Source organism: Andrographis paniculata, unplaced genomic scaffold (genome assembly GCF_009805555.1).
Source record: "Andrographis paniculata isolate CXL003 unplaced genomic scaffold, ASM980555v1 Contig38END, whole genome shotgun sequence".
Taxonomy (NCBI): domain Eukaryota; kingdom Viridiplantae; phylum Streptophyta; class Magnoliopsida; order Lamiales; family Acanthaceae; genus Andrographis; species Andrographis paniculata.
Window position 1 is genome coordinate 2909960 of NW_026137571.1, and position 20773 is coordinate 2930732.

The 20773-nt window shown below is 33.5% G+C and overlaps 1 protein-coding gene across 1 annotated transcript; it reads right to left on the minus strand.

Moving 5' to 3' along the window:
* Window positions 1-7671: 7671 nt before the first annotated feature.
* On the minus strand, window positions 7672-11202 carry LOC127250794 (GDSL esterase/lipase At5g03610-like). The gene is made up of 6 exons (XM_051274217.1): window positions 11137-11202; window positions 10968-11063; window positions 10703-10891; window positions 9007-9284; window positions 8623-8929; window positions 7672-8033 (listed from the first exon to the last, which is right to left on the minus strand). The coding sequence occupies exons 2-6, from the start codon at window positions 11044-11046 to the stop codon at window positions 7813-7815; spliced, it is 1074 nt and encodes a 357-aa protein (XP_051130174.1). The 5' UTR covers window positions 11047-11063; window positions 11137-11202; the 3' UTR covers window positions 7672-7812.
* Window positions 11203-20773: the final 9571 nt, after the last annotated feature.

The window sequence follows — 20773 nt, forward strand, 5'->3', positions numbered from 1 at the left end:
ATTCATGGTTTTTGGAAAAGAGCAGACCTTGACCAGGGGAGCGTTTTAAGTACTTTAGAACCTTAAGAGCAGCAGCAAGGTGAGACTGTTTTGGCTATGCATGAACTGACTCAAAACTTGGACACAAAAGGCTATATTGGGGCGAGTCATCATGAGATATATCAATTTCCCCACAAGCTGCTGATACATAGCAGGATCAGACATAAGAGAGCCACTCTATGTCACAGTATTGTCGAGTTTCAGATTTTGTTCCATTGGAACAAGTGCTGTTTTACAACCCAAAACTCCATACTCGGCAAGTAATTCAAGAGTGTACTTCCTTTGACAAAACACAAGGTCTTTACTACACTCGATTGCTTCTATTCCTAAGAAGTATTGGACAATTCCAAGATCTTTAATCTTGAATTTGTCATTCAAGAACTTCTTAACAAACGAAATAGCATTTATATAGTCACCAGTAATTAGGAGATCATCAACATACACAAGAGCAATAGTAATGAGCCCATTTACAATTTTAACAAAGAGAGATTAATCATAAAGGGATTGAGTAAAACCAAACTCTAACATGGTTGTTTTTAGTTTTTCATTCTATTGTCGAGGAGCTTGTTTTAGCCCATAGAGAGATTTTTTCAAGAGACACACTTTATTCTGAAAAACAGATCTGGATATCCCTCTGGAGGTACCATGTACACTGTCTCCGTAAGGTCTCCATGCAAAAAAGCATTGTTAACTTTTAATTGAAAAATTTTCCAACCACAACTGACAGCTAAAGAGATAACACAGTGAACTGTAACCATTTTCACAACAGGTGAACAAGTTTCATGAAAGTCAAGTCCCTCTCTCTGACTATATCCTTTAGCAACAAGGCGGGCTTTATATCGCTCAACACTTCCATCGGAATTCTATTTTATTTTGAACACCCACTTGCAGCCAACGGGCTTTCTATCACTTGGTAAATCTGAAAGAACCCAAGTGTTGTTTTCCAGGAGAGCTTGTATTTCAAGATCCATGGCTTTCTTCCATTTAGGATCTTGCAAGCCTTCAGACACAGAATTTGGTTCAACAGCCTTGTCAAGATTGGCAAGAAAACAAGAAGTTGCAGACGACACTGTTTTTGGCACTTGACAGACAGTGGCTGTTGGATATCTCACACTAGTTTGTCCTATTGACACTTTATAGTCTCTCAAATAAGATGGAAGTTTAGAAACTCTGTTAGACTTACGCCTGCTTTCTATTGCCTCAGAAATGGGACTGTTTAAATCTGATATGTGAGAATTCTCACCAGATTCATCTATGTTGCTACCCAAGATTGCATCATGTTCTAAGTCCAAATGAAGATTTTGAACATCAGCAACAAGTGCCGTCAAGAGACTGCCTTCACAGAGTTGAAGGATGTCATCATAGGCACTAGCAGGGGGTACTGGACTGCCTTTTTAGAACTGCAAGGATGAGACTGGGGAAGAATCCTTGAATGGAAATATGGTCTCATAAAACTTAACATCACAGGATACATAAACAGAGTTCGATTCTAGATCCAACACCTTGTATCCTTTATTATTTTCAGCATAACAAATAAAACAACATCTAGTGGCACCAGATTGAAACTTATCAGTAGGATGTACTATCGTGGCATAGCACAAACATTCAAACACCTTTAGCATAGACAAGTTATGCTTACACCCATGGATGAGCTCATAAGGTGTTTTGCCACCTAAAGCAGTTGTAGGTGTTCTGTTTATTAAATGAACATAAGTGAGAATGGCATCTCCCCACAGAGAAAGAGGACAATTGTTGTGAAACAAGAGCGCACGAGCAACATTAAGAATGTGACGGTGTTTTCTCTCAACAATTCCATTTTGTTGAGGAGTATACACACATGACTTCTGATGAACAATCCCTAGAGATGAGAACATAGAGGACAAGGAACTGTTCAGGAACTCAGTTCCATTATCAGAGCGAAAGCATTTGATGTTTTTCCCAAACTAATTTTTAATAAAAGAAAAAAAATTTTGACACAGTCACTTACATCAGACTTAGCAGCAAGCAAATACACCCAAACAACACATGAGAAATTATCTACAAGTGTTAGAAAATATTTAAAACCTCCTCTAGACTCAACACGGTAAGGCCCCCAAACATCTCCATGAACAAGATCAAAGATAGAGTTAGACTTATGATGACTAAGGAGGAAGGGTGTCCTAGTTTGTTTGGCTAGGTGACAAACATCACAAACAACTCCTTTCTTGCAAGTGAACCCAAGATCAGATTCTAGTAAACTTCGGCTCTCATCAGAGGGATGTCCTAAACGAAGATGCCAAAGATCATATTGATCTAGGGCAGTGACATTACAAGACTTGTAAGAGCTTGTCCCTTCTACAACTAATCTATAAAGGCCATTACTGAGTTTGGCAAAGGTCAAGACAGAGCCATCAATGGTACTATAAATGGAGCATCCATCCTTGAAAAAAGAGACAGAGATTGTCCCTAATGAAAAAAGTTTTCCTACTGACAGAAAATTGAGGGTAAAGTCTGGAACAACCAAAACATTTTCAAGAGAGATATTGTTTCTAAAATGGAATCTTCCACATTCTGTTACTCTAGCAGTCTTTCCAGTAGGTAAAGTAACAAACAGAGTCCCATTGGGAAGATTTTTGACATCACAAAGCATGTTTCTATAAGCTACCGTATGATCAATAGCTCCTGAGTCTAGAACCCACTCACAACACCTAGAGGAATTACAAGAGAAAGTTGAAGACATACCTGCCATGTTGAGCTGTAAGTTGTCTTCTCCCTTTTTTTTTCATGTAGTAACCTAATCAATTGATCACAAATAGCTAGAGTTAGAGATTAAACAAATGAAGTATTTGCAGTATAAATCATAGGTTTATTTTGTCTAAAAGTTTGTTTTCTATCAGGATAGCCTATCAACTTATGGCATCTCTCGACTAAATGACCTAATCGACCACAGTGAGAGCAGTTTAGGTTTGGATTTTTAACATTTGACCTAATTGCCTTCTTAGCCACAAAGGTACCTGTGGTTTTAGGTGCTTCTGTAACTGCACAAATTTTCTTATGTGATTCTTCTTGTGAAACAAGATTAAAGGCATCAGCACAGAGGGGGAGGGGTCCATAGCTAGTATTGTGCTCCTAACAACAGAATATTTATCATTTAAGCCCATTAGAAATTGTACCCGCTGTTGAATTTGTTCATATTTATCTAAAGAAGTCTTCGCAGTACAGATACACATGTCTACAGCCTTAAACAGTTGCTACATGATCCCACAGCACTCTCAAATTTGAATAGTAAGTACTGACACTATCATTTCCTTGAACACAACTACCAAGTTCTTTCAAAAGAGCATATATATTGGCAACATTACTCTTTCCATACGTTTTTTAAATTTCAGTCCACATATCATAAGCTTTGGTATGGAACACAAGAGTTCTATATATGGATTTGTCCACAGAGTTTAGTATCCATGACATAATCATGGCATTACACATGCTCCATTCTTAAACAATTCAGGTTCAGCTAGCACAGACACATTACCTTCCATAAAGTCAAGCTTATTTTTACCTAATAAGGTTATAGTCATCGCTCTATCCCAAATTATGTAATTCTCACAACCAATGAGGACACATGAAACCAAAGAGGTGTTAGATGAGTATGAAGCATGAAGATAAAGAGGATCAAAGTAACTCGAACTCACCAAAAAGGGATTATTAAGCAAACCTAAAGTCTGAGCACTACTTTCATCCATGATGAAGAGAGGAAGAGCAAATCAACACGTACCAGTTACAGTGGTTAGCTACTGGATCTCTTATAGAGACAAGCCAGTTACATGTACACTTGGTATCAGCTGAGTAGATAAAGAGATCAGAGAGCACTTACAGAAATCCTTCAGAGATCACAATGGTTAACATTAAGTGAAAGCAGTACCTACAAAGACAAAAAAAAAGGGGGGGGGGGGTATTAGACTGCTCTGATACCATGTTACGAAAAATTAAGAAATCTAGCATACAAATCTTATCATCAAGAGTGAGGAACACCTACACTCCAATCACAATTATTATTCAGTCACACATGTGTACAGAAACGACAAAAAACAATAGAGTATTCGTCAAGGTCACAAAGGACCATAGATCAACAGATCATCACATGAATCAACGGAAAAGCAACTGTGTTCTCAGAGGAACACTTCAACCAGTCCATCAACAACCATACAACTAACAAATAGAAAAAACATATAAAGAGGTACAACCAGATTTGAACAGATCCAAAATCAAAGTTTCACAGTAGTTGCTTTTCAAGAGCTTCGTACACCGGAACTTCAAAGCAGATCACATAGCCTCACCAAATCAATTTAGTCACCTGCGGAGGGAAGAGAAATGATAGAAGAGCCAAACAACCAAATGTAAATGATGTATTAGCAAAAGTGAGATGAAGGAAAATCAATGCGGAAATCGATTGAAGTACAAACGAAATATGAATGTGTAGTGAAGTGATTCAAGTAACTGCGTGCAAATCGTGCACATGTGATGAAAGTGTAAGTGTTAGAAGTGAGGAACGATGGATGGATAGTGCTCTGTGTGTGGATGAGAGTGTATGAAGAATGATAGAGATGAAGATCATGTGTGAATTAGAGCAGAGATGACCACGAGTAAGTGAGGATGAAGATGGTTATGATATGTATGTGCCCTAGAGGGCTAAGGATATATATATATATATACTCTTATTGGGCCAGGCCCAATAAATCACACATATGGCCCAAAAGTGTTAATTCCAAACACTTATTTTTAACATTGAGTCATGAACAATAGTGGCGTATGACAAACACATCAAACTAGTAAACATAATTCAACTATAATTAAAAGAGACAATAAATGGATAGTCAAATAAGAGAAGTGACTAGGTATAATTAGTTCAATGGTAAACATTGAATATTCTAGATGATAATGATGTCCTGTAACAAAGGCTTCCATAGCTAATAATGTTTTAAGTTATGGATTCGAGATCCACATGAACACGGACGAATCTACTAAGGGTGAGGTCACCTGTCCCCAAGCTTCCCAATTTTGTTATTATTTTTTAGTATAAAATATTGCTTTTTTATACAATTTAAATAAATTGCCCCAAGTTTCAAAGGAATTTTTATTTTTTAAGTATAAAATTTTATTTTGTTTCTATGTTTCTATAACTTTTACTTTTTTATTATTTAAATTGTTGGTTCAAATTGAAAAATGAAAGTTCTAAAATTTTAAAACTAAAACCAAACTATAAAAAATCGATTGACTAAATAGTCCCGTCCCCCAATGTTTGGAGGTTGATTCCGTCACTGCACATGATGATATTTAGGTCAAGTACTAGCATGTCCAACAATACTCACTTATACATATAAGCTCGATTAATTTAATTCTTCGAGTCATTCAAAATTCGAAGCACGTCATACTCATTGGCCACAAATGAGAAAGTTCCTGATATTTTCCCACACCGTTTCATATATAAGTATATCGCCTCACATTGCTATTAGGTATATCCATTGACTCTATACAACGGCATATCTTTGCCTATACATGTTCGCTTATCGTCTCACAACTCGTGATTACTTTACCCATTGGCCATGGCATATTACTAATTTGCCCGCGTCATGTATCTCTGTTTTGCATTATCAAACCATACAACATTCCCTCACTTACCTTCGCTTATTGATAATTTTCTTCCCTTTAGTAGTGTTGTTGGTAGAATAAATTTTAAATCAATCATCTGTTTTAATTAAATTTGAAATATAATTTAAAAATTAATAACTAAATATTGAATGAGTCACTATTTAAATTAGGGATGATATAATGGACAACAAATAAATAGTCCATTCGGCCCCAGCTTAGTTAAAAAAAGTCGAAGAAGTCTTATGCATTAAAAGAAAATTACTCATAAAAAAATTAAAGTAAATGAAAGATTGTAAGATTGTAGTTTGAAATTAATTTAAAATAGAATATATATTTGATTTTTTATTTAAATAATATTTTAATATTATATTTTATGAGAAAAACTAATTTACTTTTATTGAGACATACGAATTGAATATTAATCGTTTTTCTATTCCAAATAAAACATACACACGCTTTGCACATTCACCTTGTATTTATTTTTATTTTAGTTTTTTTGAACTATTTAATTTTTATAATCTTTAAAATTATATTATTTTAATTTCACAAAAATCAAATTTAATTTATTATTCAAATATTTTTAATTTTTATGATTTTGAAAAATATTATACTAAATCTGATCTTATAAAATATCGCATATAATTTATAATGTAAACAAAAAAGTTACAAAAAATATTTTTTCATAAATTCTCGCACTCGTTAAAATATTTTTTTTGTCTAATTAATCATTTATTTTTGATTGATTCATCCAAATAACAACATTATTTTAATATATATTTCTCAAATGAATTATCATTCTATATTTTACCAGATAAGAAAATAAATTATCATTCTCTATTAAATTCTTTTTCTTCTAATTTTATTTTATGTACCAAACGCCCCTAAATGTAATGTAAGAAACATCAACGCATCAATTTCCTATTTTATTAATTCACCGTCTCCTCAGGTGTATGAATATTTAAGAATTCAAATCAATATCATAAATATATTTAGAAAGTGTTTTAAAATTTTAGAAATAATAAAATATTTAAATAAAAATAGACATTAAATTTGATATAAATAAATATTAAATGGGCAAAAATTTACTTATGATTTCAAAACTCAGCGTAAATTCTCTTTTACTTTAAAAACCGTGTGGCGTCTCCTAATATTTTAAAAAATATTGCAGGACCCCGTTGTAGTTTTGAAACTCACTGTAAATCTCCACTTTTATTTTAAAAATTTCATGGCGTCCTATTATGCTTTAAAAATGTTGCGTAAAAATATATAGATAGAAAATTATTTTGTCATCACACAAAGGAAGTTTCATAATGGTGGGATTTCATGAAATGTTTTTTTAAAATCTAAGGAAGTGCTATGCAATTTTTAAAATACAGTAAAATTTTATGCTAAATTTCAAAACCACAATAAAGTTATGAACAATTTTTCCTATTAAATGTGACATTTTAATATACTTCCTTTGTCCTTAAGTAGACATCCATGTAGACATCCATTTGCTTTCTAAATGTAGAAGTTTGATTTTAATATTATATCCATAGGTAGTAGGAAATACAAATCAAGTGAAAAAAAAATAAAAATACCTTTAATAGTGTTATATAATACAAATATAATGACATTTGTATAAAATATTATACAAATATAGAAATATATTTAATATTACGTGTAATGACCAAAAAAATAAATAGATACCTTAATGGACGGATAGAGTAATATTTTGTCACATATTCAAATATAATACTTCATTCGTCCACCAAATCTATATATGTGTTATCTTTTTTTTGTTTCTCTACGAAAAAAATATATAATTTTTATTTATAAAAAATAATTTTTACATACACCTTAATTTATATCATTCAACATTATATTTATTTACCAATATGTCATAACCATTTACATTCAATTTATCAAATATTTTATCTTGCTTCATTATCTCGCCCACACATTTTTTAAAATATTCATAGTTTCTGTCGCAATCAATAAATATAATACTATATTAATTAAAACTTACGTCTAACTCATATGAACATATTTATCATTGACGGAAGGAGTGATTAATAAGCAGCAAAACAATAATTTAAAAACATATGTAAACAAAGTCCTAGTAATCCACTTGAGGCAGAAATAGGGCAAACATCGGACATAATGCTAAGAAGATTTAACGAACTCGCCGAGACTGGATCGCAACATCGTGTAGACTGCACGCCATCCGGCCTCAGTTGGATGCACTTCGTCCCAGAAGAAAGCCGATCTCGGATCGCTACAAACCGTGTACAATTTCTTGCCATTGTCGTCCACACTCCCACACGAATGCTCGTCGTTTACGCCAATGCAACAGGGCTTTAATAGACTCTGGAATTTCGAATCCCCTGTTTCATATAAAAGACACACAACTTGTTATTGCGCAAAAAAAAGTGTTGTCAACGAGTATCGTATTATTATCCTATTATTCATACACACATTTACTGTTTGTCATGGGTAATAAGTATAAGTGTAGAGAGAGTTAAATATCCTTGTTTGTATTATAAAAGCCCACATATAAAAAAAAAAAAAAAAAAAATATGTTGAAAGGGATATTTTTTCGTAGTTAAAACGTGTCATTCTATCTACAAAAAATAATTGTCCCTAAAAATAAATTTTATACTATAAAATTAATTTTGTCGTTAAAGTTATTTTACTAGAAAATCCTATTTTTACAGGTTTTAGCTATAAAATCATATTTTTATAGCTAAAATTATTATGGATTTTAAAGCTAAAATTATTATGCTAAGAAAATCGTACATATTTTGCTAACAATTTTTTTTAGCTAAATCTCAATTTTTTTTTTGTAGTGACTACAGCGTCATATTGTTTAATTAAACGAGAAAATTTATTTATTATACGAGGACACCCTAAATAGCATAATATGTTTATTGTTGGTAACCTCAAGGGAAATTGTGTAATCAATCCTAATGTTACCTGGAGAGTCTTGATTTGGATCGAGCACGGCCGTGAAAGATCTATAAAGATCCATGACGAAAAAAGAGGGGCTTTTTGAAATGTTATTCAATCCGGCCACGGCTTGCTGCAGCAGAAGGTTGTGGTAACTGGTGGCCATGTTCTCAGTGGTGTTGCATTTTTGGTAGGAAGACCGTCGAGTCGTACGTGGGAGACAACCCATTGGCTGCAGAGTCGTCACGACAACTTTGGATGCTCCGAGGCGGGATATACGCTTCAAGTTCGCTACTAGTTGATCGATCACCAAAGGAATGAACTTTTCAATGTCCTAAGAACAAAACAACATAAGAAAAGGACAAAAACTCGTGTATACGAAGCATTTGAAAGTAGATTCTGCTAGGTTACCTCGACAGCGCCGCCTTTGGCGATGAAAGCGCCGTAGTCATTCCCTGAGAGGCAAACGAGAACGAGAGAGGAGTAGACGTCGTGTTTGGTGTAGAAAGAGGTAGCGATGAGATTATCGAAGAAGTCGATTTGAGTAGTCATGTTAGGTAATTTGGCGTAAGTGTCGAACACGCCGCTTCCTCCGTATGCGAAGTTCATTCCCGCGCGAAGCTTCTTGCCGTCGCCGGCGAGCTTCATCCATGTGTAGGGGAAGGGGGAGCTGAGCCCCAAGAACTTGGCTGTGGTTAGTTAGCGTGCAATTCGCGTTAAATTGAATAGTGTGAAAATAAAAACGCACGGCACAGATAATATTGGAGATTCTTTACCCAATATCTGAAATTAGTATATTGTGTGAAAATATATGAATAAATAAATATTTTGAGATGAATTAATTATTAAGGAATTAATATCAAACTGAAAACAGCAAACTAATCAGTTGTATGTTCCTCCCACTTAATTAAATTTGTCTAGTCTTTCTATTTCGTAATTTGTTATTTTCTTTTCTTTTTTAATACAATTATACATTTTAATCATATTTTAAAATTCATAATTTATAATTTTTTTATTTTAATTAAATTATTTAGTCATCTTAATCATTGTTATAATTTAAGTTTTGATTTATATATCAAATTTTGAATTTGAATTTGATGTTTAGTTTAATATCAATTTTTTATTTTTTATTTTTTGTTTCCTAAGAGTAAGTGATTTTAAAATTTTCTTACTTTTTATTATTTAACTTTTATTAAAATAAATTATGTTTGTTTTAGTTTTTTTTTATTATTTAAATTTTATAATTTTTTATAATAGAAAATATTATTTCATTTTAAAAAATATTGTATTTAAATAACTATTTAAATGAAAAAAAAATCAAAATCAAAATTACTAAAATAAAATAAAATAATTATTAACTAAATATATCAATATTTATTTGTTAATTGTTTTTTTATTTGATCCACTATTTTATTATGAATCATTTTGTCCTCGTTGATGACTCTATGTTATATTTCTTAAGATAATTCTTTTTAGAGAAAAATCAATTCTGAATTCTCTTCTAATTTTTATTTATTTATTTTTTTACAATTTTTATTCGTTATATCATATGTACTCTTATACTCTCTATCATAAAAAGTTAAAAAAAAAAAAAAATTATGTTCATTATTTTTATTTGTTTATCTTAAAAAATTAGATTTGTTTCTATTTTTTCAGCAAAAAAGAATTTTTACTATTTTTTATTATAAAAACCAAAAAATACAAACAATTTTCCAAACAAATGAGTTTATTTTTTTATGATATACAATGACAAAATTAGTACCATTCAAATTTTTCTTTATCAACACTGAATGTATATTTTTATTTATATGCTGTCGACATTGTAAGGAAGATGAAAATGGAGGCCGAGCACATGAGAGCTGAGCAGGCAGATCATCTTCTCCATGGATCGAAATGGAGATTTACAGGCTGGAAATTAATTAATTAAGAAATATAATAATAAGGCATAAAAGGAGGAATCCAATAATGCAGATTTCGAAGTTCAACAAATTAAAGTGAAAGAACAAAAGGCAGAAAAAGAAAAGGTGGCAAAAATTAAAGGAAGGCAAAAGGTACGTACATATATATATATATATATATGCAGTTTAATTAAATTAAATATAATTACCGAGGTAATCGGAGAGGACGCGGCCGTCGGAGAAGCGGCCGGCGGGCTTTCCGGGGAAGGTGGTTCCGTACGGGTCCTTCCAGGAGTTTCCGAGCGATTTTCTGAGGTTTCCGGTGTCGGCGTAGGAGTCTCCGAATACGAACAATAGCTTTGGAGATGATGATGACGATGATGAGGCCTCCAGATACCCTGCAAATTTGCGTGCATTATTAATTGATTAATAATAGTAAAAAATAATAATAATAATGTGGATGGGGTGAGTGACCTGGTGAGATTGAGATGATGAGGAGAAGAAATAAAAGGCAACAGAGATGGGTGGAGACCAACTCCAACTCCGACTCCATTGATATATGTGAGAAATCTGAAGACCAAGAATAATATATGAGCACAATGAACATGAAATGAAGATGAATTACTTAAGAAGAAAACCAAACCTGCAAATATTCTCTCTCTCACAGCTGGAGAATGGCTGCTGCCGTTCAGCTCCTTCTTCACACATATACATATATACCCAAATTTTTATTTTTATTTTTTACATATAAAACAAAAAATTATTTTTAAATCTAATTTAACACACATTTATCCATCTGCACTTCTCTTTCTTTCTGTTGGGAAAGGCAACTCATGATATTGTTAGCTTTGGGTTGAGTCCCACATATTTGTTTTTGAATTTCTTTCAAAAAGCCTCATACTAGTGGAGTTTATGTGGGATTTATAAGGTGTCAATTTTTCTTCACATCTTCCAACATGGGACTTGGTTTGCACGGCCAAGACTTTCTTTTTCCTAATCTCTAATTTTCATTCTTCTTCTTCTATTTCAACACAGTTGGTTCTTTTTTATTTTCTTCTTCTTATTCTATTTTAACACGGTCATTCTTTTTTGTTTTCTTTCTTTTTCTTCTATTTCAACACAGTCATTCTTTTTTATTTTTTTTCTTTCTTCATCTATCAGATGTTGGCTTGTTACATTAAGAGAAATTGAAGAAAACATGGTTGGATACTCGGATTGAAAAGAAGAACATAAGGTTATATTTTAAAATTTTTTATCATTTGACAAATCATGCTATTAGAATTTACAAGTGCAGATTTTATTTCAAAATTGAAGTGATCGAAGTCAGTATTATGATTTGGATTATTTTTTAAATTTACTATTTGTTTAAAAAAATAGATTTTATTTTATTTCCGTAGATCTAATTCTTTTATTTCTTGAAGTAGACTTAATTATTTTCCATTGTTGCATATATTTATTTATTTGTTGTATTTCTGTTTTATTATTTTAATGTTTGAAATTATTATATTTTAAGTGCAGGTTATTAGAACAAAAAATAATTGTTATGGAACGATTTTTCATACCAATTTTTAAAAAATCGAAGACTACGTCTTCTCCATCAAATGCTTTAAGTGCTCCAGTTGATAATGTGGTCGGTAATGTTGAAGACAAAATTAAACTTTCAGTAGGAGTTGAATTATCCAATGATGACATAATTGGGGATCTTGGATTTTGAAAATCAATTGAGAGTTATCCGGTTAATATATGAGAAGAATTAAGAAAGCGTTATTTGACAAAAGGCCCTTGCCAACCACATGAATTTATTTATCCACAAACTAACTTTGATGGGTTAATGAGATCATTCCGAAAGCAGTGGTTCGAAGAATTTCATTGGTTGGAATATAGTGTCGCTAAAGATGCAGCATTTTACCAAGTGTGTTACTTGTTTGGAAATGGTGGTAAATTTGGAGACAATGTATTTACATAAATTGGTTTTAAGAATTGGAAAAAAGCTAAAGAGAAATTTCGTGAACACGAAAGAGGTCAAGGCAGTATGCATCGTTATGCAAAAATACTATATGTTGGGTTTAAAATTCAAGGGCAAAATATTGATTATATATGCTCTCACATCAAAGTAAACAAGATGAGATTGATTATCCAGATAGATTAGCAACAATAGCGGACGTGGTTAGGTTTCTTTTAGAAGGAGCTTTGGCTTTTCAAGGATCCAATAAATAAGCTAGTTCATTGCATCCAGGTAATTAATTATTATTTTATTTACATTATTAACATTATTTTTTACATTATTATTTATAATATTTATCGTATTTGTAGGCAATTTTATTGAGCTTTTGAAATGGAAATGTCATCGGCATCCGCAAATAAATGCATTAATGAACTCAAATGCTACGGAACATAGTCAATTAACCTCTCCTAAAATCCAAAAGGAAATTACTAATGCTTGTGCAATCGAGATAAGACAAGCTATTGTTAATGAGATTGTAGCAAATATGTTTCGCTTTTGATTGATGAAGCTCGAGATAGTACAATAAAAGAGCAAATGTCTATAGTTTTGAGATTTGTTAATGATCGTGGAGAGGTGATAGAGAGCTTTCTTGGAATGATGCATGTCACTGATATTTCTACACAGTTATTGAAAAATGCGATTGATGATTTTCTTGCAAAGCATACGCTTTCGTTGTCTAAGGTTCAAGCTCAAAGTTATGATGGAGCCTCTAATATGAGTGGTGGGATTAATGGTTTAAAGCAAAACATTTTGGATGAAAATAAGCAAGCACACTATGTTCATTGTTTTGCTCACCAATTTTAATTAATGATTGTGACATCTTTAAAATAATGGAATAGTCGGTAGTTTTTTCGATTATCTTATGATGATTGTGAATGTAGTTGGGGCATCATGTAAAAGAAAAGACGATATTTTACAAAGACACTACGAAAATCTTGTTGAGGGTATAAAATGTGGTGATATTAGCACTGGAAAGGGAAAAAATCAAGAAAAAACTCTAGTTCGACTTGGTGATACTCGTTGGGGTTCTCATTTGAAAACAATTTCAAGAGTTTTAGATACGTGGGATGCAGTGATTGAGGTGCTTGAAGTTATATTCGGTGATGGAGTTGATTTCAAAAGTAAATCAACTGCTTTGAGTTTGGTTGAGAAAATGGTAACATTTGATTTTGTATTCATTGCTCATTTAATGATGCAATTGTTGTCAAAATCAAATATCTTATCAAAGAATTGTCAACAAAAGAATCAAAACATAGGGAATATTTTAGTTCTTGTTGAAGGTGTGAAGAATGACTTGAATAATTATAGGAATAATTATGGTTGGGAGGAGTTGCTTGAAAAAGTCACTAAATTATGTTCGAAACATAATATTGGTGTGCCTAATATGAAAAATGTTCAGCAGGGTCGAATAAAAAAAGGGAAGACGGTTGATGGTCATCAAAAGACCTATCATCACTATTTTTATGTTGATATATTTTTGGAAGTATATTTTTCTGCTTTGTTTGATATTAACATATATATACATATTCTTATGAATCATTGGTTTAATTTTTATAATTATAGGTTATTATCGTCTTATTTAAGAGATGAATAATCGCTTTCAAAGTTAAGTTCAAAGTTGCTTATGTGTGCATAGCATGCTTAAGCCCTAAAGACTCATTTTCAAATTTTGATCAAAAGCGACTACTTCATCTTACTGATTATATCCGGATGATTTCAATTCAAGGGAAAAATGTGAATTGGAAGAAGTTCACTAAATTTGTTAAATCATCTTCACCTTTTCTAGGATTGAAAAATATTGGAGATTTGGCAAAAAATATGGTGGCTATAGAATGACACACAACTTATAGGTTAGTGTATCGACTTATTAAGTTGGCATTGATTTTATTGATTTCATCTTATTGAGTTGGCATTGATTTTACCCGTTACGACAGCTAAGTTGAAAGATCATTCTCCACTATGAAATTTATTAAGAATGACTTGCGCAACAAGATAGGAGACGAATTTTTTAAAGATTGTTTGATATGTTATATTGAGAAAGAAGTTCTTGTGAAAATTGAAAGCGATACTATTATGAAGCGATTTCAGAGTATGGGACATTGAAGACATAAACTGCCCTCTTAATACTTCTAGTTTATGGCATTAACTTTTGTTGAAAGTAAAATTATTTTATTATTTCGGTTTTAATAATTTATTTATTATTTATTGACTATTAAAAATTTTGACAGGTATTTGCCCCCGACATTCCAAAGTTGGTTCCGTCACTGTATGTATTCATTTTTGTTGTGAATTTATATTAAGAATGATGGGTTTATCGAATAATAGTTTTGTAAATAATATACAATTTAATTAACAAAACAAATTCAAATGAAATTCAAATTAATAATAATAATCCCAAACGAAATTGAAATTAAACAAATTAAGTGGCTACTTTACTATAGTATATTGACAGAATGACAGTGGATATATAAAGTCAACCAAGAAGAAAATAAAGTTTGATATAAGGCAAAATTAGTTGCTAGAGAGTATACTCGATAGATTACAATGATATTTTTGCACTTGTCGTTAAATAATCTATTATTCGATTCATGTTTGCTTTAGTTGCTTATTTTAATTAAAAATTAATTTAAATAATTAGATGTAAAGATAGCCTTTTTACATGTGATTTATATGAAATATATATATATACATGAAAAATATTTTATATTCTAATGCTATAAGTTTGTTATGTTTTTTGGGTTCCTGGCCTGACTCTACCCAAATTTGATTTGACCCGCCCAAATCAACCTACCCAAATTAGATTTGATAATAAGATGAGATTCTCGCCTAAAACACGATTAAGACCCATTATCCTTTTATCTTCTCCTTCAGTCCAAAATCGACGTTCTAGGGGTGATCTGTTTCATCTTCTTTGGTTTTATTCAAATCCCATTCTATTCCAGATTCTTTGTTCTTCGATTAACAAGGTAAATTTGTTTCTAATTTTGTAAATAATATTAACAACTTAAGTCAGTCATATTCTACCCGTACGAGTGCTGAAATAATTTAATTCCTCTGAAATAGAATACCAACTTCAAGATTGAAAAACACATTAACTCATATTTGATTGAGAACATGACAAAATTTTGGTTTGATAAATTATAATTTTTTTATTTAATTTTAAATATGTCTATTGTATTTGTAAATACCCTTTTCGTCTCAACACAGATAACTTATTTTTCTTTTTTCATTCGTCCCATAGAAGATGATCTTTTTTTATTTTTTTAGTAAATTTATTCATATTAAACGTAACTAACAAAAATTAATTAATTAAATTAAATTTCTAATATGTTACACAACTCCTTTATTTCTATATCTTCTCAAATACATATATATTTTTATCTATATTTTTTAAACTCCTCATTTTTTATAAAATTAGTTTCAAGTTAATCATAAATAAATAAATATATTTTTTTACTTATTTGTATACTATAATATTTTATTATCTACAAAATGATATTCATATTGTATATATTTAATTGGGATATAATATTTAAAATATTTAAAATACTAACAACACTACTCATATAAAAAATAATAAAATAATATCATAACTTATTATTAATATCTTACTCATCTATGCTACATAAAATACTGTATCCCTAACCAAATGCCCCGAGGGAGTACTTGTTTGTAAAAGAAGTTTAATTATTGATATATTTCATTTTATCAATTAAAAAAATACTAAATACTCCGTCAAGTCTTAAAAATAAATAATTAAATATATAAAGATATTTATTTTTCATTTTTATCCTTCTAAAAAAAATAAGATATCTATTTTTTATTTATAATTGTAGTACGTTCCTAACATTATAAATATTCTTATAACTTATATTATATTTTACAAATATTATTATTTTTTATATTACATAATATTAATAGGTGTATTTTGATTTTTTTATTAATTTATACTTGTTATGAGAAAACGAGAAAGAAAACAAATAAAGAACACAGAGGTTTTACGTGGTTCGGTGACGGTGTGTCAACCTACGTTCACGGGCAGGAACCGGAGAGATTTTATTATACTGATTCAGAGATTTACAATATGTCATCCGACTAAGAACCATAGTTGTCTATTTATAAGCACCCCAAAACACCCTAAACCCTAAGCCTATTTGTTATTAATTAGGATAAGCCCAAAAGGAACCCTGCCAATTGAAACAGCCCTTTCGCTTTGGTTTAGGGTCGGGTAGACCGCTAAATCCAAGTCACGTTTCAACAATCTCCACCTTGACTTGGAGTTTCTCCAACCGCCAAAGGTTCGTCAGTATCTCTCAGTCGTCTCCTTCCTGCCAGATGCCCCGAGAGGGCTTTACCTCCTACGAATATTCACCAAGTTCAAACAGTGCTCAAACTTCTCGGTCGGTAGCGCCTTTGTCAACATATCAGTTGGATTGTGTTCTGTAGCTATTTTCTGAATAGAAAACTTGTCTTCATCCAGAACATCACGGATAAAATTCAACCTTACATCAATATGTTTGGTTCTCTCATGATACACTGGATTTTTAGTCAAACTCAAAGCACTTTGACTATCACAGAATAACACCGGTTTCTCCACCTTCAGACCCAAACTCTGCACCAGACCATGTAACCAGATACCCTCCTTAATACCTTCAGTCATTGACATGTATTCCGCCTCAGTCATCGACAATGCAACCGTAGGTTGTAAAGTAGACTTCCAACTGACTGCACATCCAAACAAAGTGAAGATAAAACAAGTTAGTGATCTTCGTTTCACCAAGTCACCCCCGTAATCAGAGTCTGCATAGCCAACAAGACCATCACCATGGCCTTTATCATCATATACCAGACACATATCAGACGCTCCTTTCAAATATCGCAAGATCCACTTTACAGCTCCCCAGTGAGCTTTACCCGGATTAGCCATAAACCTGCTCACCACACTAACCGCATAAGCGAGATCCGGTCTTGTACATACCATCGCATACATAAGACTTCCAACTGCACTTGAATATGGAACCGTCTTCATGTAACTAACCTCTTCATCTGTAGCCGGTATAGTGCTTCGATCAAGTTTAAAGTGTGCCGCCAAATGGGTACTTACCGGTTTGGACTGATCAACAGAGAATGCCTGCAAAACTTTCTCAATATACTTTTCTTGAGAAACCCACAACCGTCTTGCTTCTCTATCACGCCAGATCTCCATACCAAGTATTTTCTTTGCCGCACCCAAATCCTTCATCTCAAACTCACCTTTTAGTAGAGCCTTCAAGTCATTAATTACAGCCATGTTCTTAGCTGCAATTAACATGTCATCCACATACAACAGCAGATACACAAAGGAATCAGTAGAAACTTTCTTCGAGTAAACACAGTTATCAAATTGATTACGAGTATAGCCATTAGACACCATGAATGAGTCAAATCTCTTGTACCATTGCCTCGGAGACTGCTTCAAGCCATACAGAGATTTCTTTAACAAGCATACCTGGTCCCCTTTAGAACTGTAGAACCCCTCCGGTTGAGACATGTAAATTTGTTCTTCTAGATTACCATGAAGGAATGTTGTTTTTACATCAAGCTGCTCCAGCTCCAGATCAAAAGCACCCACCATTGCCAAAAGAACCCGAATGGTTTTGTGTTTCACCACAGGAGAAAAGACTTCATGGTAATCGATTCCTTCCTTCTGTAAAAACCCTTTTGCCACCAGTCTCGCCTTGAACCAAGCAGGTTCAACACCAGGAATTCCCTCCTTTCTTTTAAAGACCCACTTGCATCCCACTGGCTTCACCCCTTTTGGTAGTGCAACAAGATCCCAAGTCTTGTTCTTTTCAAGAGACTGCATCTCTTCATTCATTGCCATAATCCAGGTTTCTGCATCTTTACTCGCCACAGCTTCTTTATATGTCTTTGGCTCATCAGAGCCAAGATCATCACCAACCGCTAGTGCATAAGCAACAGAATCCATGTCACACGTATTGACACATCCTGCAAACCTAGCTGGTTTCTGAATATTTCTTTTTCCCTTTCTTGCTGCTATGGAATCTTCAACCCCAGTACCAGCGTCATCAGCTTCCCCCTCAACCGGTTTCCCTTGAGGTTTTGACTGATCTGGTTGATCGGATTGATCAATAGTATTATCCTGCTGCTTTTCCTCTAACACAACTCTGTCAGAAGTCTCAAACTCCACCCTCTGGTTAGCACCACAATCTTTTGTACCTGCAATACTTTCACAACCTCTACTCTGATCAAGCATAGCAGATTCATCAAAGGTTACATCTCTGCTAATAAGAAATTTACCAGGATTTTTACCTTCTGTACACCACAGTCGATAACCTTTTACTCCTGTTGCATACCCTAGAAATATGCATTTTACCGCCCTCGGCTCCAGCTTACCATCATTCACATGAGCGTATGCAGGGCATCCAAATATTCTTAGATTAGAGTAATCAGAGGGTTTACCGGACCATACCTCTTGAGGAGTCTTTAAGTCAATTGCAGTTGATGAAGATCTATTAACCAGATAGCTAGCAGTGTTTACTGCTTCAGCCCAGAATTGCTTAGACAAGCCAGCAAATATGCGCATACACCTTGCACGCGCCATGAGGATTTGATTCATTCGCTCTGCAACTCCATTTTGCTGTGGTGTGTGTCGTACAGTGCGGTGCCTCACTATACCTTCTTTCTTGCAGAAATCATCAAATGGAGCGTTGCAGAACTCCAACCCATTATCAGTTCTTACAGTCTTGACCTGTTTACCCGTCCATTTTTCAACCATGGTCTTCCACTCCTTGAACTTCCCAAACACCTCATCTTTAGTTTTTAGAAAGTACAACCAGACCTTTCTCGAATAATCATCTATGAAAGTGACAAAGTAAGAACACCCGCCCTGCGATTTCACCGGAGAGGGACCCCATAAATCTGAATGAACATACTCCAGAATTTGTTTTGAAGTGTGATGATCGGTACTAAACCTCACCCTGCGTTGCTTCCCTTTGACACAAGCCTCACAGAATTGAATTTTACCTATCACATCTCCACCAAATAAACCCTGCTTGCTCAACACAGACAACCCTAGCTCACTCATGTGATCTAATCGCCGGTGCCACAAATTTGTCCTATCATCATGTTTATCCAAGGACTGGGATACCGCCGCCGTTCCCATCACTGAACTGCCCTGTAGAAAATAAATTCCATGCTGCAGTTTTCCCTTCATCATTACCAGCGCACCTTTCAGGACTTTCAACCACTCACCTTCACCATGATATTTTAAACCATTCTTGGCTAAGGTGCCAAGAGAAATCAAATTCTTTCTGAGTTCAGGAACATACCAACAGTCAAATTTCCTGACAGTACCGTCATGCAATTTTATCTGCACTACCCCGCTCCCTTTTATGGCTAGAACCCCATCATCACCTAACTTCACCGTTCCATTCCACTCCTTAAAAGAAGTGAGTAGATCACGAGAGAACGTCATATGGTGAGAAGCACCGGTATCCATAATCCAGGAATCAGAAGTACTAGCACTACACGCTGTCAGAACTTCACCAAAGTCCCCATCATCAGAACTGTCTTGTACCACAGCAGCACTGCTGCCACTGTTACTAGAATCAACTTTTGTATTTTCCTTCTTTTGTGGACAATCCCTTTTAACGTGCCCTTTCTCCTTGCAAAGATAACACTTAACTTTGCTAGAGGATTTTGATTTTGAACGCGACCTCCCGTTCCCGTTACCCCTCTCATGTGGTCTTCCCTTACCTGCAAACAGACCTGAACCAGAACCCTCTTCCAGAGAAACCTTTCTTTTCAATTCTTTGGACATAAGGGCATCTTTCACATCATTAACAGAAATTGTAGTTCTACCATATAGCATAGTATCTACAAAATTCTCATATGAACCAGGTAGTGAACACAGTAAAATTAGGGCTTGATCTTCATCATCTACTTTAACCTCAACTCCTTGAAGATCAAGAATGATACGGTTAAAGGTATTAAGATGATCCTTTACCTGAGTACTTTCGGACATCCGGAAGGTGTAAAGACGTTGCTTCTGATATAGCCTGTTCGTGACAGAGTTGTTTTGGTACTTCTCACACAGTTTATTCCATAACCCAAAAGCCGTTGTCTGATCTACAACCTCCCGTAACACCTCATTAGTAACTGACAGCAAGATCGCGGAATGAGCCCTTGCCAAAATCTCCTTATTTACCTCCTCATTCGTGTCTTTAGGAAACTTGTCTTCTCCCTCCAACGCAGCCGCACATCCTTGTTGAAC